Genomic DNA, 24,245 nt, shown 5'->3' with positions numbered 1-24,245 from the left:
CTGGTGACAGAGTGATAAGACAATCTCAGATCTCATGTGCCTCGGTTTCAGGGGAAGAGAGGCAATAAAAACAAATAGATAATTCCATGTAGGAAGGGATATGAGCTATGGAGAAAAATAACCCTTTCCCTCTGCCCCAGTCCCAACCCTGCAGCTATTAGAAAACAGCTACATCTAGAAGTTTCTCTATTGCAGGCTAAATACCCCAGGCTCCTTCAACCATTTAGACTACTCTGGTTTCTACATAACCATCTGAAAGGGGACACAAGCCCCTCAGCCATGGTCAAGGCAAGAAACACCCTCCCTCCCCACCACAGGATTCCCAGAGCCCCAACCCTTGTCGCCGGGGTTTCTGTGGGTTTCCATGAACACAGCTGGCTCCCACCTCCGTCCTTGGCAGCCACTCCACACTCCTGACTCATCCCAGCCCACAAGCAGTGAGGAGCTCCAACTCTTTTCCTCATGAACCGCTGCTAAGCCACATCTCTCCCACCTGATTTTAAGCTGAAGTGCCAGGATTTATATTTGTCCTGGAAGTTTCATCTGGCCTGAGGCCACCTATCATCCAGCCTACAGAGGAGGGCTTCTGGTTCCTAATCTGACATCTGAACTCTCTTCTGGCTGTTGGAGAAGTCTGATCTAGAAGTTTGATTTTCCAATCTTCTGGGCAGAGCTAGGGAGACCTCTACTGCAGTCAGAGGGGCCTCCTGCCAGGGTGGGGCCATGCTCCTTCACGTGGACTCTTTTTTTTTCTTTTGGCTGCACCAAATGACATGGGGGATCTTAGTTCCCCAACCAGGAATAGAACACCTGCCCCCCTGCAGTAGAAGCACGAAGTCTTAACCACCGGACCACCAGAGAAGTCCTCCTTCGTGTGGACTCTTGATGTGTTGAGGGGGCCACAAAGCCCCCAGGGTGGTGGAAGTCTTGTGATCAAGTACAGACACATGGCACCTGAGAAAACCTCCCCTTCCGGTGATCAATCTGGTAATGGATTTTAAAACTGGCGTGGAATGTTATAGCTCAGAAGTTCCCACACGTAGAGAACCATCAGGATCATATGGGGGGACTTGAAACAAATGCCCAGCTCCAGTGTTTCTCAACCAGTCAGTTCAGGGTAGAGCCCGAGAATTTGTGTTGTTTTTTAGGCTCTGGGGTTATTGAATCCATACTGGCTCTTAACGATCCCTACTGCCCTTTCTGAACGCCCACAGACAATTGCTTCCAGAAGGCCACATCTCTGTGGCTCTCTTCTGCAAGGGCCTCTCTGCTCAGACTGGACCATGGTCCTCTGACCGTGGTGTCTGGCCCAGAGCAAATACCAGTTCTTTAACTGATGGCCCAACAAAGCTGGGGGTTGGGGGAGGAGTGAGCCTCCAGGCGTTCCCTTCCTTGGGGTGCCTCCCCTGCCCTGGCCCTCCGTCCCATCACCCCACCATGGCCCCTTGGTTCTGCAGGATGGAGAAGACAGGGCAGGATGGGAAGTGAATGGGGCTGCCTTCTCTGAGGCTCCACCTCAGGGTTGGTATTAGGGTGAGGCGAGGGAGGCCCTGACTTTCGGTCCAACCCTTAAAATGGCACCAGCGAAAAGAACTTATTTACAAACAGAAACAGACTTGCAGATTTTAAAAATGAATTTATGGGGACCCAAGGGGAAACATGGTGGGGAGGGGTAAATTAGGAGCTTGGGGTTAACATACACACAAACTACTAGATATAAAATAGGTAACCAACAAGGACCTACTGTACAGCACAAGGAACTCTACTCAATGTCCTGTAATAACCTATATGGGAAAAAGATCTGAAAAAGAATGAAAATATGTACATATAACTGAATCACTATGCTGTGTATATACCTAGAGCTGGGCTTCCCTGGTGGTTCAAACAGTAAAGAATCTGCCTACAATGCAGGAGACCTGGGTTCAATCCCTGGGTTGGGAAGATATCCTGGAGGAGAGAATGGCAAACCACTTCAGTATTCTTGCCTAGAGAATTCTATGGACAGAGGAGCCCAGTGGGCTACAGTCTATGGGTCGCAAAGAGTCAGACTCGACTGAGCAACTAACACACACACATACCTGAAACTAACACAACATTGTAAATCAACAAGACTCCAATAAAACATTTTTAAATAATAAAGTGGCATCAACAAACTCAGCCATCAAGAAAATATTTTAATGCCATATATTTTAAAAATCAAATTAATTAGTTCAATTGATGCCAAAAAGTCCATGATGAACAAAAGGTTAACATTTTAAATAAAGACAGGATCAGTAATGGTGCCAAGCCACATCGGAGGCTGAGGTAAAGGGAAAAATAAGTCACAGAAACAATGCAAAAAGAGAGTTCAGAGCATGTGTTACCCTGCTCCCTCCCTACCAGGCTGCAGGGCGGCTGGGTCCCTCTCCCATGCACACTGGTGCAGCCCGTCCAGCAGCCCCTGTGGCAGAGTGGCACAGCTCTTCCTCCTCTGGGGAGCTTCTCTCCCTTCCAGCTCAGGCTCACGTGGACAATTTTAGCTGCTCCCTGCTGCAGCTTCTCCTAACATCTTCTCTTCCTTCACCCTGCCCACTCCTGGCCCCTCCGTGTATACTGTTCCTACATTAAACTCTTTAAAAAAAAGAAAGAAAGAAAGAAATGATGCAGGAAAAAGTATTAGAAAAGCTATTACATCCATGACACAAGAACCATAGGAGACTATTTTTTTTAAGAAAAGAATAAATAGCTCATGGAAATGAAAAAATGATAGTAGAAAACAAATCGGTAACATTAAGAAAATAAAGTCGAGGAGACTTCCCTGATGGTCCAGTGGCTACGACTCTGTGCTCCCAATGCAGAGGGCAGGGGTTTGATCCCTGGTCAGGAAACTAGATCCCACATGCCGCAACTAAGAGTTTGCATGCTGCAACTAAAAAGCAAAGATCCCATGGGCTGCAACGAAGACCCAGCAAAGCCAAGTAAATAAATACTAAAAAAAAAAAGGGTTGAGAAATCTCCCAGAAAGTGGATCAACAACAACACTTACAAGCCAACTAACAGACAGACAACAAAAAATGCAAAGGGATGGACAACAGAAGAGAGAAGAAAGTTTGGGAATCAATTCCCTAGATGGACATCTAATCAAGGGGTCTGGAAGAAAGAACTGAGTAGGTAGTAGAGAGAAGATAGTCAAAGCAATAAAACAAGAAGATTTTCCAGAACTGGTGAATATAAGTGCCTGGGTTGAAATACCCCGTCAACTGTCCAAAGCAGTGAGAGAGAAAGACAGGACAGACACTTTTAGAAGGCTGGGGTTAACTTAAGGTAACACCCTGAAAGCTTCCGGAAAAGCAGTTATCTACAATGAGCATAAGCACGACATCAGACCTCTCAACAGTGACATCAGAAGCCAGACGACCATGTGAGATGCCTGCAAACCCGTGAAGGAAGATTATTTTTAATCTAGAATTCTATATTCAGCCAAACCATCAATCAAGAGTGAGGATAGAATAAAGGCATTTTCAGACGTGCAAGTTCTCCAAAGAATTTCTCTTCCTCTATAACCTTTCTCAGGAAGCTAAACAAATGAGGGAGCAAAGCAGGAAAGAAAAGACACAGGATAAAGAGGACAGGGCACCCAGCGAAGAGAGAGACTAGGGAGTTCCAGGATGGCTGCAGGCAGGCAGGCGAGCACCAGGCCAGCGTGACAACAGGAGAGAGATTCCAAAAAAAAAAAAAATAGACAGGTCTGACCATGCCAAAACTTATGTTTGAGGCCAGTGGATGTTTAAGAATACATAGCCATGGACTTTTCTGGTGGTCCAGTGGCTAAGACTCAGTCTTCCAGTGCAGGGAGATGTGGATTTGATTCCTAGTCAGAGAACTAAGAGCCCACATGCTGTGCAGTGAAGTCAAAAGATTAAAAAAAAGTACATATACTATTGGTAAATACAAAAATCTAAGCAACTAGGCAGGGGTGGGAGGTAGGAAAAGCAAAAATGATGCAAGAAAGGAAACAATGATAGTGCTCTGATCGGCTTAGTAGTGAACAATATTTACCTGATAAAGATAAAAAGCAGAGCCTATGGATTTAACAATATCGAGAGCGTCAAACCATGTTTAGGGGAATATACAGAAGGTGAATCTTCATCTACACAACGGGCAATCAACATACAATGACTAAACAGATTTATCAAGAGGCAGCTGCATAAGCAAATTACTTAGAAACACGGAGGTAACAGCCAGGTAAAAAGCTCAAAGTGGCATATTCTGAGCAAGGGGTGGGCAGGTCCAGAGCGGAGGGGCGGACTGCTGTGTTTTATTTTCTGACTTCAGCACTATTTGACCTTTTTGATTGCGTGCGTGTCTTGGATTTAAAAAACGAGTTATTGAAACATAAAGAAATGCCCATCCTCTTGTTGCTTCTCCTTCCGTAGTTTTTCTGCCTCCTGAGAATCCACCCTCTTTGCTTGCAGCCGTGGCCGCCTCCGCTCATGACCACGGGCATGCTCATATAGTCTCTCTCACACACTCACTCTCATCACAGACACAGCAGCCCACGGTGACAGATAAATGTACATAATACACAGTAACCCTCAGACACACACGTGATTACAAATGCCCCCAGACACAGAAGCCTCCCTCAGCTCTTCTGTGGCCGGCCGGGAAGCCGGCCAGCACTGCCCAGTCTCCATGTCTTCCCTGTTTCACCAGCCCCAGGACTGCCCCAGGCAGAGGAGATTTTCTTCAGCCACACCACCCTAATCGCCTTCTCTGCTCAGAGTGCCCTGCCCTGGGGCTGAGCCGTGACACCATAGGCGCAGGGCCAGAGCTGGCAGTCAATGTGACCAGTGATAGCCACCTTCATTCTGCTTCTAGTGGAGGCCCTAAGACGTGGAAGAGTCCAGTGTCTTGATCCCTGTGGTAATGCTGTGCATCCTTGAGCAAGTCACTGCCCTTCTCTGAGTCCACAAGGAGGTAGGCAGCCCATGAAACTCTGAGATGCTAAGATTTTCTGACCCAGGCTGGGCCGGGCTTCCATCCCCTCCCCTGGGAGCCCTGTCTACACACTGACTTCCAGGATCGACCCCAAAGGATACACTTGTGGCTCTGACAAGCTTACAAGGGGCACCTGGGGACCCCCCCCACCGCCACTTCCCTCCCCCTCTGTGTCCCTCCAGCACTCACCACCACCCTGGTCCCGTTATCCGGCAGTTTGTCAATGGCCAGGGTGCCCCCACCCAGGTCCTGGCTCAGCTGAGTCCTGTCCAGCTCCGACACCTGGCCAGGGCTCTCTCGGGCTCTCCGATTCCAGCCCCACGCGGTCCCCTGGGTGGCCCCTCCAGAGCCTTGGCCTGCATCCTGACCTGGGAGAAAGGGACAGAAAGCTGAGTCCTGGCAGTCAGAGTGAAGGCCGGGAGGGGGAACCAACCCGCTTATTCTGAGAAGCCCTGACCCCCTTGATACCATCATTGACTCTGGGGACACTGACACCAGGGCAGGGGACACCCAGCATGCACCAAGCTCCACCCAACAAACTTTGCATACAGAACACTTGAGCCCTCACTCCAGCCCTCCACTGACAATCTGATGTTCTCCATTCTTCGAACAGGAATCAGCAGCTCACAGAGGTTAAAGAAGGTCATAGAGCAGATCAGGGATGGAGATAAGTTTCAAACCCAGGCTGATCTGCCCCTAAAGGGTTGATTATTCTCAACCTCACTAGAATCATCTGGGGAGCTTTAAAAATTCCTGGTGTCTGGGTTCTCCACCCCAGAGATTCTGATGTAGTTAGTCTGTGGTGTGGCCTGTGTGTGAGGACACTTAAATGATCCCCAGGAGAGTTTCTGAAAAGCCCTGGACCTAACAAGGCAGACAAGGGTGAGAACAACCGCTCTAGTACTTTCCAAACCAATTCCCTATTTCTCTGCCAGAAATGGCACATAATCTCATCTTCCAAGGGACTCCAGGGACTAGAAGCCAGAGAGCAGAGTTATTTTAGTTCAGGGCTTCTCATCGTTGGTACCACTGACATTTTGGACTGGATAATTCCTTGTTGTGGGGGACCGTCCCGTGCATTGCAGGATTGCAGGATTTTTTTTTTGCAGCATTCCTGGCCTCTACCCACTCGATGCCAGCAGCCCCTCCTCCCAGGCTGTGACAACTGAAGATGCCTCTCTAGTGGGAGCTCTGTTTAGTCTTATCACTACCTTGGGCAAGTCACTTTCCCCATGAAACAAGGAGCTTTACGAATCCATTGAGGATAACAAATGGGTTTCATCTCAAAAGCCACCTCCAATGGATTAGTGAGAACCAGGAATGCTCTAATTGGGAAGAATTCTGAGGCTCCATTTGTGTTTAGCAGGAAAGATGGTCACGATCAATTGGCAATGTCTGCGGCAGGCACAGGATTGAAGAGTGGCTGTGCCCAGGCCATCTAGCAGCCGTTCCTCGACCCGATATTCTCTCCAGTTCCCTCTTGGTCATTAAATGTATTCCAAATGACACAGAAACCAGCTTTCCCATTTCAGAAAAAGAGTTATGCGTGCCCACAAAGACGTGTCTTATGCTGTTTCTCCAGTTGCCACACCTATTATGGACGTGTATATGCACCAGATGGGAGGAGCTGACATTCCCTGTGACCTCCATCAGTTTCAGGCCTGTGCTGTGTCAGATGCCCTGCCCCACCTGGTCCCCAGAGCTCCTGGAGGTAGCCTTCTCTCCTGCAGCACCCGCCAGTGGTCCAACTATGTGCCCGTCTCCCTGGTAGACTTGGGTTCCCCCAGGACTCTGTCACCTACCGTAAATGTGCATCCTGGTACCTGGCAAACAGTGGGTGCTCAATCACTGCACAACTGAGAACACAATACTGGAGGTAACTTGGGAGCCAGCAAGGACAGAGGTTGAGAAAAGGCTTGGCCAGGACCAGGCCTGGGGCCAGGGCCAGGACTCTCTGCTGTGGGGCTCCGGTTTGTCATTAGACAGTTTATCCAATTAAGTCATTCTTGGCTGCCGGTGCCTGCTGGATCCTTGCCGGTCCCCTTTCACTCCCCTGCCCCTAATTGCAACCAGATGCTCTGGAGAAGATGGGGAAAGGGTGGTCTCCAGATCCCTGCCCCAAGATGCCCACTGGCTGAGACGGACCTGAACCCAGAACTGGGAAGGCAGCCTGCCTGTGGCTCAGACCCCAAGGCAGGGCTGTCTTGCCCCTCTCGGGTGGGGCCCACAGCTGCCTCTGGAGTCAGAACTATTTGTGCTGGGCTGGCCTGCCCAGCTCCCTGGGTCCTCCTGCAAGCAGCCCTCAGGCCTGGGCAGGAGCCAGAACAGGAAAGGAGCTAGTGCAGAACGAGCAGAGGAGCTCAGCTGGCCCGGAAAGGGATGCTAGGGATCTGCAGGCGTCACAGTCCTGCATCCGAGACAGGAGGTGCCTGGACGGTGCAGCCCAAAGCCTGGTGAGAGGGCCCCACCAGAAGTGCGGCCAGGGACGGCACACCTGACGCCCACAGGCTGTGTGACCTTGGACCCATCAGTCTACTTGTCTAAGTAGAAGTAGAAAGTGGGAATGACAAGTGTGCCTATGGCACAGGCCACCATGAGCATACAGTAAGAAGCAAAAGTAAGATTTTATAAGTAGGAAGACTCAGGGCCAGGACCAGAGGCCAAGTATCCAGGAAGGAGAAGGGCCAAGGGACGGAGAAGGAGGTCACCGAGGAACCTGCCCCACCCTGACCTAACCCTGAATCTTGCCCCCCCAGCCCCCACCACAACTGTCTCCCTGACACCCTGCCCCCTCCCAGTTGACTAGGATGGGACATCACTCCCTCAGCTTGCAGAAGGGGCCAGCAGAGCCGGCTTTGCATGTGCGTATGTAAGGGCCTATGTGCGCACACACACACTTGCCTGAAGGCCTGGGTCCTCCTCCTGTGGGCTCCAACTCCCGGCTACCGCCTGCTCTGCCCTCTTCCCAGCACCCATCCCCTGCATCTGCATGTGAGGGGACCCGCCTGTGAGTGACGGCAAGAAGCTTCCAGAGCACCGCTAGTCACGTATTCATCCATTCCACCACCCATGACCCCAAGTAGTGAACAAGTCTAGTGTTCGCACTGTGAGGGGTAATAACAATAATAGCTCACTTCTAGAGAATGCTTGCCCTGTCCTGGCACTATTCCAAGGGTTTTAAACCCACTAACTCATTTAACCCCCACAATCGCCTCATGAGAGGGATGCTGTTGTAGATCCATTTTACAAACTGGGAAACCCAGGTTGCGTGACCAGTCCATGACAGGGTTTGCACTCAGGCACAGCACGTGCAGGCTTGTTCACACCACAGTACACCAGGTGACCCACACGCCAGGCCGTTCTCTAGGGTGCAGGGCAGCCCCAGGGCAGGATGCACAGGTGCCGCTGGGCCCGAACCTGGGAGGTTCCCCGGCAGACTGCACCCCTTGGAATGCAGAGGGGCAACCCAGTGGCTGTGCCCCAACCCTCTTTGGGTGCCGCTGCCCTGCTCCAGGGCAAGAAGCAATGGGCTGGCTCCAGGAGGCCTGATCACACCATCCCAGTGCCTGAGCCAGGTCACCTTCATCCCACCCGTCACCCAAGCTTGCCATTCCAGCCCACGGCCACCACTTGGTTGTGGCCACCATCACCTCTTTCCTGGTGATGACTTCAGCCTCTACCGTTCATGCCCTTAGACCAGTCTCCCACACACCTGCCAGAGCATCCTGTCCAGAGGAAAACTCCATTCCATCCCTTCTGCGCTCCCCTCTTGCCACGACCCTTCAGCTGACAGCCCAGCTCTCCCACTCAGCACTGGAGCCCCTTCGTGATCAGATCCCTGCTGGCTTCTTCAGTCCCTGAGTCCTTTCCAGGGCTCAGCCCCACTCTCTCTGGCCATGGGACTTCACACAGGCAGTTTTTTTCTCAACCTAGATCATTCTGCTCCATAAATAAATGGAGCTGACGAGCTCTAGCTCATCCTTCAAGTCTCACGAGATGTCACTTCTTCCCAGCGCCTTCTCTGACACTTCTGTGCCTCACCCCAAATGCTATGTGCATAGTCCCAGCCCTGATCCTGACAAATCACTGCTATCTGGGCAACCACAAGCTCTAGGTGCTTGACATAGAGCAGATGCTGGTCAAGCACACACAGGTGATGGGTGGAAGGAAGGAAAGAAGGCAGGCATGTTTAAATTCTCAGAACTCCTGAGGCCCACAGGGCTTAGAAGACCCTTCTCTTGGGGGACAGCCTCACCAGAAACCCTCCTTGTTATCACAGCAATAAAATAAAATAAAATTGTCTGTGAGCAATAAAATAAAAACACAAGTTTGGAATCAAATAAGCTTGAGATTGAACCTTGAATCTATCGCTTACTGACTATGACATTGGGCAAATTGCACAACCTCTAAGTTTCCTTCTCTAGAAAACGGAAATGATAAAGCCTACACTTGGCAAGTCATTGTGAGTCTTTAACAAAATACTGTACACAAAGCATCCAGCAGGGTCTTCCTGCCTTTTCTGGGTTTCATATGAGGACCAAGGGGTCTGGGGAAGGCTCCAGACCCTGAAATCCTGCCTCTCAGTTCCAAAGCCGCCAACTGCACTCTCTTCCCTCCTGCAGGCAGGCAGAGACCCACTGAGGACCCTGATCTGGGGAGCTAGAGGGAGGCATAAGGAAGGGGCAGGGAGGGATGGCCAATGGCTCAGAAGAAAAGAGGGGAGGGGAGGAGAAAAGAAGAATTTGCCTCTCTGAGTTTCTCTCAAAGGGACAGAATGGGGTCTGTGAACCCCTCTAATTCATTCACTCACTCAATACACGTTTATTGAGCCCCGTGTTCCAGGCGGGCTTCCCAGGTGGCAAGAGTGGTAAAGAACTCGCCTGCCAATGCAGGAGATGTAAGAGACGCAAGTTCAATCCCTGCGTTGGGAAGATCCCCTGGAGGAGGGCATGGCAACCCACTCCAGTATTCTTGCCTGGAGAATCCCATGGACAGAGGAGCCTGGCGGGCCATGGCCCATAGGGTCACAAAGACTCTGAAGCGACTTGGCACGCAAGCACTATGTGCCAGGCACTGTGTGAGTGCTGGGGCAAAAACAGCGAACAGGTAGACACAAGCCCTATGCCCATGAAGATTCAGGTCGGGAAGGACACACACAAAATGAGTAATTCAGCCAGTAAGACAGTGTGAGATGGTGAGACAGACTGTGGAGGAAACAGAAGGACGAAAGGGTTGGGGTTGTTTCTGCTCTGGTCAGGGCCCTCAGGGAGCCTCTCTCAGAGGTGGCACTTGAGCTGACTGAGACCCGGATGAAGAGAAGCCAGTTACCTGGCGATCCCAGGGGACAGCAGCCTGAGTGTTTTGGGGAACAGACCCGGGCAGAATGCGAGCAGAGGTGGGGGTGGGGAGAGGCTGTCCAGTGGCCACTGGGTGGAGATTGGATTTCAGTCTCCATTTGTCTGAAGATCCCTCCCTGGTGAGCAAGGAGAAGGCTGGAAGCAGAGTCAAGGCTACAAGGGGCCCTAGAGGCAATCTGGTCCAAACCTCATTTTATGGATGGAGAATCCAAGGGGCAGAAAAAGGATGAAGCTGCCAGGGTCACCCAGGGTTGGAGCTGGGCCTGATCTGCTAACTCCCAGGACAGGATGCCACCTCCAGTGGCCTTTTCCTTCTCTGTCTGCTGTAGGCACTTGCAGTTTCACTCAGCCCAGACCCCAGGGTGCCCCCAGCTCCCACCATGCACCCTAGTGTCTTCCTGTCTCCCCATCTGTCTATCTGCCTGTCAGCCTCTGTTGGTCTTCCTCACCACCTGACTGTATCTTTGGGTCAGTCATCCATCTTTCACCTGCTCCTGTTTTAATGATAGATGAAGTTTCAAGGCCAGTTCATCAAGAGGGAGGGGAGATCTCAGCTCTCCCCTGAGCCCCGCCCCCCTCCACCCCCCACCCACATCACAGCACAGAGGACTTGGAGCCTTGGGGCTGGATGGCAGCACCCACCCCTCAGGTCCAGCTGCCAACTGCCCTCTCACCTGTCACCAGGGCTCCACCACCAATCGGAGCGGCCCTCCCCCAGAGGGTCCCACTCCCACATCTATCCTCCCTAGAAGACACCCTCTGCCTCCACACAGGGCCCTCTCAAACCCAGTCTGGTTGTTGTGAAAAAAGAAAAAAAAAAGCTCGACACTGAGAGTCAGCAGCGCCCCCGCTGGCTTCCTTCAGTCTCACCAGTCTCGCCTGCTGCAGAGAAAGTTCATTTCTCCTGGCTGAATTTGCCAAAGCTGAGGAGACAGGGCGTCCTCAACTGAGAGATGTGATTCGAATCTCTGCCTGCCCCTCTTTTTGGCCCCCCCAGGGTATCTACTCTTCCAACCACCTCTGAAGAGGCAGCCCTCAGCCCCGCCTGGCTCTGGCCGCTGCATTGCCCATCCTTGTTTCCTTCCAATGCCCTCTTCCCTACCTGTTTCCGTGGATCTCCCATCTCAGTCAGGTTCAGCGCCATCCCTCATCAACCCAGTCATATCCAGGGTTCAGAAGATTCCATCAGGATGGGTTTGCAAAAGACCTCAAAAATTGACCTGTCCAACCCATTCCTTTTTATATTGACTTAATTTTTTTTTTTTTTTTGCAATTACCTCATACACATCATAACAAATCTGAAAAGGAGAGTCATAAAAAAGAAAAAAAGATCTCTCATAATCCTACAATTCCACAAAGATTTTGCCCACAGCCTCACTTTATAAGGGAGGAAACAGGCCCAGAGAAGGAAAGTAACTTGCTCAAGGTCACACAGCAAGCAAGATGTTGGAACTAGAAGTCAAGTCTCTGGCCACTCTCTGTGTGGTCTCTCTGAAAACTGGTGGTTTTGCATCAGCAACCTCTTGCCACCTCAGCTTCCACTGCCCTCTGCCCACACTCTCCTTCTCAACAGAAACCCAGGCCTGTCTCAACAATATTCAGGGACCATTAAAGTCAAGAATGCCATCACTGATGCTGTGCCTGATGCCCGCAGACCCCTGAGACACAGCAGCCCAACTACAGCATCCCCCTGGACAAACCCTCTACCTGCTCCATCCCACCCTGGGGGAGCTCTATCTTCCCCATTCTCTCTGTCAAGAGTCTTGACTGCAATTACCCACCTCCCCAACCCCAGAGAATGCCTGCATACATAAGGAAGAAAGAGGAGAATGCAAAATTACTTGCTGAAAAATGGTTCTCCTTTATAACAGGAGAGACCCAAGGTAGATCTCCAAAAGGACTTCCAGGTGGGAGAATGATTGCAGAGAACTGCTGTGGGGAAGGTAGGACACCCCACCCTCCTAATCTAGAGCCAAAACAGCTAAAGGCCAAGGGCCACCAGGGCAGAGTAGAGCAAGAGTGACTGCAGGACCCTAGAGGCTGGGGGTGGGGAAGCAGCAAGTTGCTTCTTTCTGGGCCCAGCGCTGCTCTTCAAGTACCAAACAGAGAGGAAAGGGCGTCAGGCTCCCCACTGCCCTTGCTGGAGGAGAGATGGTGGGTCTCCTCCATCCTCCTGGCTACTGCCACTCAGCCCCCAGACTGGGTCAGCTTGGGAGTGGGGGCAGCGGAGAGAAAAAGGAAACAAAACTGAAGCAAGACATCCCAGACTTCGCATCTCATCAGAATTCAGCCTCACCCAGTATGGCCAGGGGTCCCTGTGACTCTCCCACCGTCCCCTTTGGGGGCCAGAGCCCAATGCCTTATGGATTCCCTCTCTACTGGGGTCCCTCCAGTGTCCTTCCAGGAGGGAAGGAGAAATGCGTGCATCGGTGTCTGATCCTTCCACCCTCACTCACACACCCTGTGTGGTTAGGAAAGTAGGGGTCCCTGTTCACCTGCGACCGTCCACAGCGCTCCTGGCCTCCCGCGGACACGACCCCCGACGCCTCTGACATCGCCAGCCTGCCGGTACCTGTCCATGCCCACGCTCGCCCACCTGCCCCCTCGACCCACGACCCTGACCCACCCCCACCAACTCTGGCCAGTCCTACCTGCTCCGGGCTGGGGGCTCAGAGCCCGGGCAGCCTCCCTGAGCACCAGCACGAGGAGCCAGAGTTCGGCCCGCATGGTGGAGGCCAGGACCCGCCCCCGGCCCGCAGCTGTCCCGGCCCGGCTCGGGCGGCGTGGTCCCCCGGGTTGGCCGGCGGAGGGGTGGGCGGCGAGCGGCAGCGGAGCGCGGGGCAGGCAAGCAGTGGGAGCGGCGGAGCGCCAGCGGGCGGCGAGCTAGCCGAGCTGCCTCCCGGAGCTGGGACCGGGGAGGGGGCGGGGCGGGGTGGGGGTGGGCGCGGCGCCTCCGGAGCTCGCCCCGAGTCTTCCCCAGCCCTCCCAGCCCTGCCCGAGCGCTCCCCGAGAGCTCCCGCGGCCGCTTCCCAGGCGGGGGGAGGGGTAGCGGGAGGAGGAGGGGGACAGGGCGGGTAACCCTCGGGCTGGGAGAACCCCCGAAGAGCATCAGCTACCCCTACACCGCACCTTAGCTCCTGCCTGCCTTCCCCTCCTCCACTCCCTGGGGGAAAGCGGTGGAGAGAAGGCTTGAAGGGCCAGATCCCAGGAAGGGACAGCGGGCGCCCCTTCCTCAGACCCTGGGCTCCTACCATCCACCCCCGACCCATTTCCACCAGGCTTCCCGACTTTCTGGGAGGTTCCACGGAGTTGTGTAGGGATCTGATGCCCACCCCCACCCCAGGAGTCTCCCCTTGCAGCAGAGGCCTGAATTCCACGCCCTCTTATGGCTTCTCGCCACTTTATCCCACCCCGCAGACATGGGGATGGAGGGGACCTGGATCATCCCTACTTTGAAATAACCTGGACTTCTTCCCACCACCAGAAAGTAACTGAGGTCACCCTCCTCTTTGGGGACCCCAGACCTCCACAGGGCCCGACCCAGTCAATCTTCAGAGGAGAGCAAGGAAACGTCTCACCCCAACTGCCACCACCTTATAAGTAGGCTCTGGGAATAGATCACTTTTTTTTTTTTTTTACCCTACCAGAACAGAATAAAAATACCCTCAATTTAGGAGATTTAATAGATGGCAGGGAATCAGGTCAGAACCCGGAGGTGCCTCTTCCCTCCTCGACCTACTTCGTGCGAAGGCAAGGAGATCCCGCGCTGGATGGAGGGAGAATGAGGGTGAAGGCGACACCCTGACATATACAGGCTGGGGCCCTAAAGACTAATCTTTCAGAATCCCAGTTCCTTCTTCCTCAGGACCCAGGGTCCCAGAACCGACCTCCTTTAGCCCCACGTCCCCTAATCACTTACAATGGGACAAGACTAGGCCTGCCTGTAAGTTCTTCTTCTTGTCTCATTTAAATTGCGGTTTTGCCAACTCTGAGGATCAAAAAGGCTGCTGCTTCCAGCTGCGGCTTCTTGCTGCCCTCTAGTGGCCACGTGACGAGACGCAACGCGCGTGTTTTGCGGTTTTCCTCGATTTTCCAGACCTGCCTCCGCGCTGCGCGCTGTCTCCGACTCCAGCCAGTCGGGTTCACATCTCCTTGACCCTACCTTCCGAAAGGTCCAGGTGAGAGGACCCAGGACGGAGTTTCAGCTCCAGCACTGATCTTTTCGAACAGTCCCCTGTCCGGGATGCCCCGCGCACGGTCTGTTTTAAAAGGTCTCTTAATAAAGGACTCAGGCTGAAACAGCAACTTGGAAATAATTAGAATCAAATGACATGTCAATTTTTTTTAATGTAAGCTTCTAGAACTTGAGTGTACATCAGAATCACCTGGAGGGCTTATAAAACACAGATTTCTGGGAGCCCCCCCCCCCCCCACGTTCTATAGTTCTGAGGCCGAGAATCCGTATTTCTAACACGTTCCCAGCTGGTGGTGCTGTTCTCAGTAACACATTTTGAGAACCTCTGCTCTAAATTTCTGTTTTGCTGTCTCGCCGTTCCTCATCTTGCCCAAAATAGAAGTGGTGAAGTAAATGTCAACACAAAATCGTAGAAGTAGAAAGTTGTAAGAAAAGTAGTGGCTAGGAGAATCCGAATTTGGATCCTTAAAAATCCACACAAGGGGGCACCCGGATTTGAACCGGGGACCTCTTGATCTGCAGTCAAATGCTCTACCACTGAGCTATACCCCCTCTGCTGGTTATCCGCCTGCGGATGACTTCTTACTGCTACTCCAGCGCAGGCGCTGTGACTGTATGTACAAACGGAAGTGGAATCCAGTATTTTCAAGAGGCAGAGAGACTATAAATCTCGAGAGACTACTTATTTGAATGCAGAGTTTGTTTCCTGAAACTCTGAACTAAAGAATTCTAATGATGTAAGAAAAAGCAATTTGGGACTGCGGGAGGGGAAGTCCCTCACTTCCTGGACCTTCCTTTGGGTCTGGGCCCGCCTTTCCTGCCTTGCTAGAGCGCCCCTAGCGTTTCCCTTGGCGCCCATCTCTCGCCTACACGCTCACAGACACCTCCAGTCCTTCCTGTCCCAGCCCAAGCCCGGCCCTTAGAAACTCAGTCTTCTTCCAACAGACTGAGATCCCGGTACACGTAGACCTGCGTACGGGCGCTCACGCCTCCACCCTACCATCAGGAGAGCCGGCCTTTGTACAGCCCCCAAGAGGCTGAGGGCGTGGCTTGGCAGGACCTGGGGCTCCACTCTGATTGTCGGCAAAAGAGCTCCGCAATGTTGAAGAACCCTTCCTCTTTAGCCTATAAGGGAACTTCAGTAGGAGCACCGCAGGACTAAGAAGCCGGGGAAGAAAAAAGTAACCCAGGCCTTAGAGGGGGCACCCGGATTTGAACCGGGGACCTCTTGATCTGCAGTCAAATGCTCTACCACTGAGCTATACCCCCGTGACACCGATGCTGCTTGTCAGTTAGGATGAATTTCTACGGAATAAGGGAATAATTAATTTTCACCTATTGTGCTCTTTGTAGCTATCCTAATGGAAGGAAGACGGCATCTGAATGGAGATATTTAGACTTCCTGAGTTCTTCCCCCCTCATCACTCTTTATGGAAACCACCGGGTTAAGAAATCCTGAGCCCACCATATCTGTGTCCAGACTCTCACAGCGTTGTGCACCTCCTGACTTTCTAAGAGAACAGACCCACTGACCTCAGGACCATCCCAGGTTTTCTGGGGGGTAATAGCACTACTCCCTGCACAGGGCAAGCAGCCTGGTTTCCATCCTGTTTCCAGCTCTACTTTCATAGTACTCCTGGGCTTTTCCAACCCCTAAAGTCCCCTACTCCCTTCCTTCCCCTAGGCCCAGGCAGAGCTCAGAGCTCTGAGTGCTGGCAAACCCGGTGTTAGTCACCTGGCAGAGGGCTATAGAGCCCAGGACCGAAGAGCCAGTCCCCATATAGACCCTAAGGCAGCCCCTTTCCACTTCCTAGATGGATTTCCCCTGCCAGAGAACTTTGTATGAAACTGAAAGTCAGTTTTGAGGTGCAGCCAAAGGAGCAGGCAGAAATAAAAGATGAGCAGTTTTCAATGGCATTTATTATACCTTCATAAAATTCCTACTACGGTGTGGGAAAAAAATCACTACAAAAAGACAAGATAAACAAATGCTGTAGGAATCTGGGATATTGGGAGGAGTGGGATTCACACTGGAAGGATACTGGGAGTGAAGGGGTAGCTTAAAGCTCAAAAGCTGTGGTCAGACCCAGCATCTCAGAGGGAACAAGAAGGTGGGGAAGGAGTGGAACCCCCTGCAGTGTGAGGACCTGTCTCTGGCTGGAAGGTCTGGTCCTCCACCCTCTCCCCTCTCAGGCTTTGGCTCTGCCCCCCTTCCCTGGTGGCTCAGAGGTTAAAGCGTCTGCCTGGAATGTGGGAGACCCATGTCGGGAAGATCCCCTGGAGAAGGAAATGGCAATCCACTCCAGTACTCTTGCCTGGAGAATCCCATGGAGGGAGGAGCCTGGTAGGCTACAGTCCATGGGGTTGCAAAGAGTTGGACACGACTGAGCTACCCCTGAGCCAGCCCCTTTGCCTTTCTAGAATCTCCTTTGACCGAAGCGTATGGGACAAAGATGGCTAAGGGGCCAGAAAGCTGGAGTGGGGGTTAAGGGGTTGGGGTAGAGGTCTAGGAAATAAAGAACAATTACAGGGGTCTCTTACTCGGCCCTCCATTTTTCCTACAGAGAGGTTGAGGGCTGAGGGAGGGGGCTCCACTTCCTGATCCCCCAACACATCCAACAGACATCCCCTGGTGTCTCCAAGAAGGATGCCTGCTTCCATGGAGCGAAGGGCAGCTTTTCTGCTGTCCTGTTTGCAGCAACTCAGGGTGCTCCATCTAGCTCCTCAGTGGGGGGGTTAGGTAGACAATGGCAATTTCACCATCCATAGATGCCCCTGGTCACTACAGCGTCATAGAAAAATAATAGTCACTTGGGTTTTGTACCCACATAGTCCATGCAAAACCCTCCAAGTTTCTGGTTGGCCTCAGGCTGGGACATCAATTGGCAGTGGCCTGAGACTGCATCCACTGCAGCCCGGCAGGCAGCCTGGGGGAGGGAAGAACAGGGCAAGGATCAGCATATCCCATGAGGCTGATGGCCTTCCCAACCCCCAGCCCTGCCCAGAGCTGACTGCTGGAATGCCCAAATTTATATCCAGTTTTGCATTCAGTTAACAAACATAAATGAACTGTGCAATGGGTATTATGCTAGGGGTTACTGGTGAAAAAATAGACATGCCCTCTAGGGCTTGCAGTCTAGCAGAGGAGATAGATATTAAACAAATGGTCAAAAAAATAATTGTATAACTACATACTGTGACAACGTTTAGAAAGGAGATGTACAGCGACCTCTGGATGTTTGGGAGTCGGGAAGGGCTTCTTGGACAAAGAGGCCTGGAGACCCACCTTAGCAATGTCTTTGGGCAAGCCTCCAATGCCACCTTTCCACCCACTCCATCATTGGGTCAGTGCCAGGGTGGCTTCAAAGGCCTGCGAAGAGGCTCCATAAGCAAGTTCTTTCATTAGACTGTGAGCAACTCCAAGCAAGAATGGAGTCTTGGTCATGTTTGTATCACTTGGCACAGTGCATGGCACATGAGGGTTACCTAGGAAATGCTGATTGAATTGAAATGAATATGGGTTGGAGATGGGGGTGGGGGGCTCCTCCTGACCCAGGAGTTAGAAGGACATGGCCAGAAATACATGGTTCCTTGGGCTGGCCTGCCTAAAGTCTCCCCTTCTTCAACTGGGCATCCAAGCCCCAAACCCACTGTGACTCCACTTGAGAGGGAAGAGGACAGGGGATTCTCTAGGCCTGATTCAAGGCCCTTTCTGTGTGACCATGACCTAGCTCCTTCACATTCTCAGATGTTTAATTAGCAGCTCTCTTCTCAGCAGCCCCTCCCTGGACACATTATCTAAAATTGCAACATTCTCCCTAACACACATCCAACTTCCCTTTCCTATTGATGTTTCCCCTTCACACTTATCACTTTTTAACTTACTGTACATTTTTCTTATTTTTATTGTTCAGTGTCTCTTTCTCCCCTCCTGGAAAGTAAGCTCCGTGAGGGCAGGGATTTCTGTCTGTTTTGTTCACTACTTTTTCTCAGGTGCCTAGAACAGTACCTGGCACAAAGTACAGTCGTTTCTCTGTATCCATGGAGTTCCAGGGTTCCAGGACCCCTGCAGACATCAAAATTCTTAGACATTCAAGCCCCTTGTATAAAGTGGTATATATTTGCATATAACCTAGTCACTGATTTAAATCAGTACTTTAAATCAACTCTAGATTACTTATAATATCTAATATATTGTAAATGATATGTAAAAAGTGGTAAATATAATATAAATGCTGTGTAAATCATTGCTAGCACACGATAAATTCAATTTTCACTTTTTGGAATTTTCTGGCTTTTTTTTTTTTTTTCTGAATATTTCCAATCTACAGTTAGTTAAATCTGAGGATGTGAAATCCATGGATATGGAGGAACAGCTGTAGGTTCCCAGTGAATGTTAATTGAATGATATCATTTATTCTCTATAGAAACACTGGGAGGAAACAGCTTTCTTTACAGATAGGGAAACTCAAGGTCAGAGTCAGTGATTTCTGCCTGGAAGGCTTGTCCCCCAGGTCTTCCCATGGTTGTCTCTTCACTCAGGTCTCAGTTCTGAAGTCACCTCCTAGTAGACATGGCCCCTGACCACCAGAACTCTAGCAAACCCATCCCTGTTATTAAATTTCACTTTCTTCATAGCATTTCTCAGTACTGAGAATGTTTTTGTTTGACTGGCGTGTCACCTCTCTCCCCAGTAGAACAAGCCCCTGGAGAACAGAGACACTGTCTTGCTCACTGCTTACCCACAGCATCTTAACTGTGGGTAGGTGTTCAGCTCTCCTGACCCAGATGCTAAGGGATGCTATGAGTCAGATTCTGACAGGAGAGAGATGAGAGAAGTTTCTAATGGTCAGCTGGTTGGGACAGGCCCTGAAGGTCCAGGTAGGACAGCCACTAACCCTTCCCCGGTGAGGGCACAGCAGCCCTGTATGTGCCACGGGTGGTCTTTGATGGCACTAAGGGTGAGGAACTGGGAGATCTCCATGATGGTCATGGAGTCCTTCATGTCCTGCTTATTGGCAAAGATGAGGATGGAAGCATCTCGTAGAGCCTGTGGACAGAGGAACCCAGCCCCAGTCAGCCTGCCAGGACCCAGCATCCCTTCCCACTACCCCATGAGCCCTCTCAAACTCTCCTGCTTTCCCAGCAAGACAGCCCCATGCCCAGGTGGGCAAGGATGGAGGCCCTGCCCAACAGTAACAACCACATGAAACGACACCAACAGTTCATGGAGGGCCTCGCAACCAGCTCATAGAATCCTTACAATGATCCCAGGAGGAGGGAATTGATGACTTTTCCCACTTATATTGTACTTGGGGAAATTGAGAATTAGAGAAGCGCAGTAACTCGTGTGGGGTCCCACCACCGTGAGTGACAAGTGAGGTCAGGACTGGCACTTGCAACTCTGAATTCTGTGATCAGTTGTGCTGAAGGCCTTATTGCCCTTCATCTGGAATAATCTTGCCCTGCCCAAGCTACTAGGAGAGAGGTGCTCAAAGACTGGGACATCAGTAATGATGCTCAAGAAGCTGTGTGACTAGACTGAGGTCACACAGCTAGTAGCTAGTGCATCGGGTCCTCTCCCAGCTGCAGGGAGCTTACCTCATGGGCCAGCATCTTATACAGCTCCTCTCGAGTGGTCAGCAGCCGATCCCGGTCTGTGCTGTCAATCACAAGGATGATGAACTGGCCAGCAGAGGGAAGTTGTGAGTGATAACACACACATTCATTCATCCCATGAATGTGTCTCTTCCCACTTTACTCTGCCTTGATGTGAGCCCCACAGAAAACAAATTGTCCAGTCTCAAGACCTCACTGCCCTAGTCCCATTTGAATTCCCTTTTTATCCAGACCCAGGGTGGACAGAGCACAACTTCTGATTGTGTGCCAGAGGTTATGCCAAGTCCTGGGCGTTGTGACTCCACATGGGTCTCACCACAACCTTGCGGAACTGGAACTGTTACTATCCCCTTTTACAAACTAGAAGACTGAAGGTCGGTGAGGTGATGTGGCGTATCTTGCCCTCAGCCATACAGCCTAAGAGTGGTAGCGCTGGAGCTTGAAATCAGCTCTCACTCCAGGAATGAAACCACTGGATTCTGCTGCTGCCAGAGTGAGAAAGTAAGGCCCCCAGAGACAAAGAGCTTACCCCATCCGATGCATCAAACAGAAAGCTGCCAGCAAGCAGACAAAGCTGCCAGGAAGTATTCAAAAATTTTAACAGGCATTGTGCTGCATTAAGTATTCAACACATCTGAATTAGCTCTTGTTTAATCGTTTAATTTTCACAACTCATGAGATCATTTAAAAAAAAATTCTTTGGTCAAGTTGCACGGCATGTGGGCTCTTAGTTCCCCAACCAGGGATCAAACCCATACCCTCTGCAGTAGAAGCACAGTCTTAAACACTGGACCACTAGAGCAGTCCCAGAGAGGTCGTTATTATAGTTTCCATCTCACAATGGGGGAACCAAGGCTCAGAGAGGTTAAGTGACTGGCTAATATCACACAGCTCCTTCATCCCAGGCAGCCTCCTCACCTCAGTGTTGGAGTAGTACGTGTTCCAGGTGGAGCGCAGAGACTCCTGTCCTCCTATGTCCCACATGAGGAAGTGGGTCTTTTGCAGAACAATCTCCTCCACATTACTACCGATGGTGGGACGTGTATGGACCACCTCATTTGTCAGGCTAGGGAGGTAGGAGAGGGCATCAACCATTCAGCCCAGTCCACTGTCAGCTCTGGCCCCCACCTTAAGTCAGGCTGAATCGAACTCAGAGCAACTCAGCCCAGGTTGACAGAGCCTCTGCTGGGGATGAGGGAATGCAGACAGGAGGGAGATCAAGTCCTGCTTGACTTGGACCCCAGAGAGGGGAGACTCATTAGAACAGTCTCCCCCAACTTTAATATGCAGCTCAGTTTAGCTCTTGCTAAACGGCAGATTCTGATCCAGAGGGTCTAGACTGGGGCCCAACATTTTGCATTTCTAACAGCTTCCAGCTGATGTCAATGCTGCCAGTCTGTGGACCACAGTTCAAGTAGCAAGGGATTGAAAAAAGGAGACAGACATAAGTGAGGGCCTTCAGAGAGGGGCTTTGTTTAAAATGAGTTAGAAAAAAAAAACAAAAACATGTTTTTATATGTAGGAAATACCTCTGGAAAACCTGGGACATAAAACTGGGAGTTAGGGGTGAGAGGGAACTTTACTATATATATATATATATATATATATATATATATATATGCTCATGTTGTTTGAATTTCTCTTTTCTTCAGGAAAAATTATACTTTTTCAGGGAGAATTTTCCTAAGTAAATACTCAGGAAGTTCCAAACAGGAGAGATGCCATCCAGAGAGTGAATATCGGGAAACGCACACGTGCCAGGCTCTGCTAGACCAGGACCTACAGAGTCCAGCCAGACCCAAAGCCGGCCCTCCCTTTTGGGTCTGAAAGTGAGTGAGTGAATCGCTCAGTCGTGTCCGACTCTTTGCGACCCCATGGACTGTAGCTACTAGGCTCCTCCGTCCATGGGATTTTCCAGGCAAGAATACTGGAGTGGGTTGCCATTTCCTTCTCCAGTCTGAAAAGGGACTGAAAGGGGGAGGAAAAATGAAGACACAAGGCTGGGGTGCCGGAGTTTGCAGAGACCTGACGCTAGGGGGAGCGAAGCAGGCGATTATCCGTCAGGTTTGGACAGCTTTAAGCTCACAACCGGCTTTGGCAGGGACCGCGGGTAGATGGCGGGGAGCAGTGGGGTTGCTCATACCGAGCAGGATTCGAATGCCTGACGGAGAAGCCACTGAACCGAGGGGCCCCTGTACCAGGAAGGTCACACTAGCGTTCCGCCTGTCTGTTCTCCCGGCTACAAGAGACCCAGGAAAGGGCTCAGGTGATTGGTCCAAATGCCTGTCAGTCTAGTAGGAAGGCCCAGCCCCCTCCGTATCCGAGAGTCACTTACAACTGGTAGAGAATGGTGGTCTTCCCTGCATTGTCCAGTCCCACGATGATAACCTTGTGCTCTGGAAGCATCCGGGGGATGGGCAGGGTCAGTGCCAAACCCGATGACCAAGGGATTGTGTGCCCCACCAGGCCTCCAAGGAAGGAGACATGTGTTCCCAGCAGGCTGGGGGACCTCGGCTCACGGTACTACTTCTGCTCCCAAGCTCCCTCCCCCCACAAGAAACCAACAGGACAGATTTCTTTCCCACCGGGACGGGACCCCTGAGCCACCTCGGGACAGCGGAAATGAGAGCTGAACCCCACTGTCCCCTCTCCACATTTCCAGAAAAATGATTGTGCAAAAGGTCCGGGGAACCCAGGGCTTCTTGTTAAGAGAAGGGGGTCTGAATAAAGAGCTGAGCGTGAAGTCACGACCGTAGGAAACCGGCGACCGCGTTTAGCCCGAGGAAGGAGGCTCGCCGGGCGGGGCGCCCAAAGATGCACCGAAGCGCGTGACCGAAGAGGAGTGGGCGGGAGGGGGCAGAGGAGACTTCGGAGCAGGCAGGGAGCCCTCACGCAGGATTCTTTGAGCGTGTCCCATCAAATCTTCCCAGCCCACCCCACAGGTTGAGGGGGAGGAAAGGGGGCGGGTAGCAGGTGGGAGCTGGGTCAAAGTGGTCACTTGGATGACTTATGTGCCTCTTACCCCGTTCCCAGAAGATGCTCATCAACTTGGCCATCAGTTGTCCCATGGCACGTCCCGAGTCAGACGGGGCTAGGACTCGGGGGGTCTTCGGGGGCCCAGGTCGAGCCCAGATGCTTGGAGCCCCGCCCCCTGGGGAAGGCTGTCACAAACTTTGCCTATGAGGTCCCCAAAGCCCCGCGAGTCTGTCCCCTAAGGGGCCTGGGAATCCCCTGGGACTCTGGCCCCAGGAGGGCGCCATGGACCTTACAGGGACAATGAGCTACCAGAGCCCTGGAGGTGCAAGGAAAACGGGGTCCAGAATTTACATCTTCCCCCTCACCCTGAGGAAACCCCTGAGTTCTCTGGGTGGACCAGTGTCCCCTGCAAATCAGGAGACCTAGCACAGGGCCCCACACTAGATGCCAGCTCTCGCTTCTCCAAGTGCCATCTCTGGGGCACTCAAAACAAGCAAAACCCTAAGCTATCCACCTTCTGTACCTACTAGCTGTGTGATGCAGAGAGGGCTCATGGATCCTCTCTGAGCTGGGAGAATGTTCCAACCCTCAACAGGTCTCCAGCTGTTTCATCAGTGTGGGCCTTTAGGCCTCCTTCAGGTGAGCTCCCTTAGGGAGGGCTGGATGTCCAGCTAGGCTCCTTGGTGATGGGCAACTCCTAGGAGTAAAGCAGTGCTGCTCCCATGATTTGCTGGCAAACCACCTGCTTGGACATAGCTTTCTGATTCCCAAGAGTGGGCATCTGAAGATAGGGATGGAGCAAAGAGAGAGCCTTCAGCCAAGAAGACCCTACAAAGGGGTCCAGGATCCTGAGATGCAGCGAAGGAGAGCCCTGGCCAAGAGAGAACCAGGCTGGAGGAGACAGAGGAAGTGGGGAACTGCTTGTTGTTGTTTGTGTGTGAATTTCCTTCTTTGCATAAACTGGGGGAAACCAGAAGACAAAAGGAGATGTGAAGAAAGCAAACCAACATCAGGAGGAGGGGGCAGTTAAGAGAGACCCATCACCACACAAGAGACTCAGCTTCTTCCAGCCCACTGCCACTGCCCACCCACAGCCCATCAGTGCTCCTCTCTCCAAAGAG

General features: G+C 51.8%; 2 protein-coding genes and 2 non-coding genes across 4 annotated transcripts in view; all 4 read right to left on the bottom strand.

Annotated features, from left to right (window-relative positions):
• Window positions 1-13,235, bottom strand: part of PLXDC1 (plexin domain containing 1) — an 82,517-nt gene extending 69,282 nt beyond the window's left edge. Inside the window, exons 1-2 of the mRNA XM_055576011.1 lie at window positions 12,986-13,235; window positions 5,167-5,345 (exon numbers count right to left, since the gene is read on the bottom strand). Coding sequence (XP_055431986.1) covers window positions 5,167-5,345; window positions 12,986-13,061 — 255 coding nt within the window. The 5' untranslated portion in view covers window positions 13,062-13,235. The remainder of the gene's footprint in view (window positions 1-5,166; window positions 5,346-12,985) is intronic.
• Window positions 13,236-15,009: 1,774 nt separating this feature from the next.
• Window positions 15,010-15,081, bottom strand: TRNAC-GCA (transfer RNA cysteine (anticodon GCA)). Its single transcript has one exon. It is a non-coding gene; the product is annotated as a tRNA-Cys (tRNA).
• A 645-nt stretch (window positions 15,082-15,726) lies between these two features.
• Window positions 15,727-15,798, bottom strand: TRNAC-GCA (transfer RNA cysteine (anticodon GCA)). The gene has a single exon. It is a non-coding gene; the product is annotated as a tRNA-Cys (tRNA).
• Window positions 15,799-16,580: 782 nt separating this feature from the next.
• ARL5C (ADP ribosylation factor like GTPase 5C) lies at window positions 16,581-21,443 on the bottom strand. Its single transcript, XM_055579982.1, has 3 exons — window positions 20,131-21,443; window positions 19,428-19,579; window positions 16,581-17,456 (listed from the first exon to the last, which is right to left on the bottom strand). Exons 1-3 carry the CDS (start codon window positions 20,260-20,262, stop codon window positions 17,408-17,410), a joined length of 333 nt encoding a protein of 110 aa, XP_055435957.1. The 5' UTR covers window positions 20,263-21,443; the 3' UTR covers window positions 16,581-17,407.
• Between the last annotated feature and the right edge of the window lie 2,802 nt (window positions 21,444-24,245).

The sequence above is a fragment of the Bubalus kerabau genome, chromosome 4 (genome assembly GCF_029407905.1).
Source record: "Bubalus kerabau isolate K-KA32 ecotype Philippines breed swamp buffalo chromosome 4, PCC_UOA_SB_1v2, whole genome shotgun sequence".
NCBI lineage: Eukaryota > Metazoa > Chordata > Mammalia > Artiodactyla > Bovidae > Bubalus > Bubalus kerabau.
Note: the sequence above shows the minus strand (reverse complement) of the source record. Positions and strands in the feature narration are given on the sequence as shown.

Bases quoted from the DNA above. Each gene is read 5' to 3' on its own strand.
- ARL5C (XM_055579982.1), bottom strand. From the start codon at position 20,262: ATGAATGAATGTGTGTGTTATCACTCACAACTTCCCTCTGCTGGCCAG. The intron at 19,580-20,130 runs GTAAGCTCCCTG...CTCTGTCCACAG, and splicing joins ATAAGATGCTGGCCCATGAG to GCTCTACGAGATGCTTCCAT. The intron at 17,457-19,427 runs GTTAGTGGCTGT...TCCCTCCCCCAG, and splicing joins TGTGCCCTCACCGGGGAAGG to GCTGCCTGCCGGGCTGCAGT.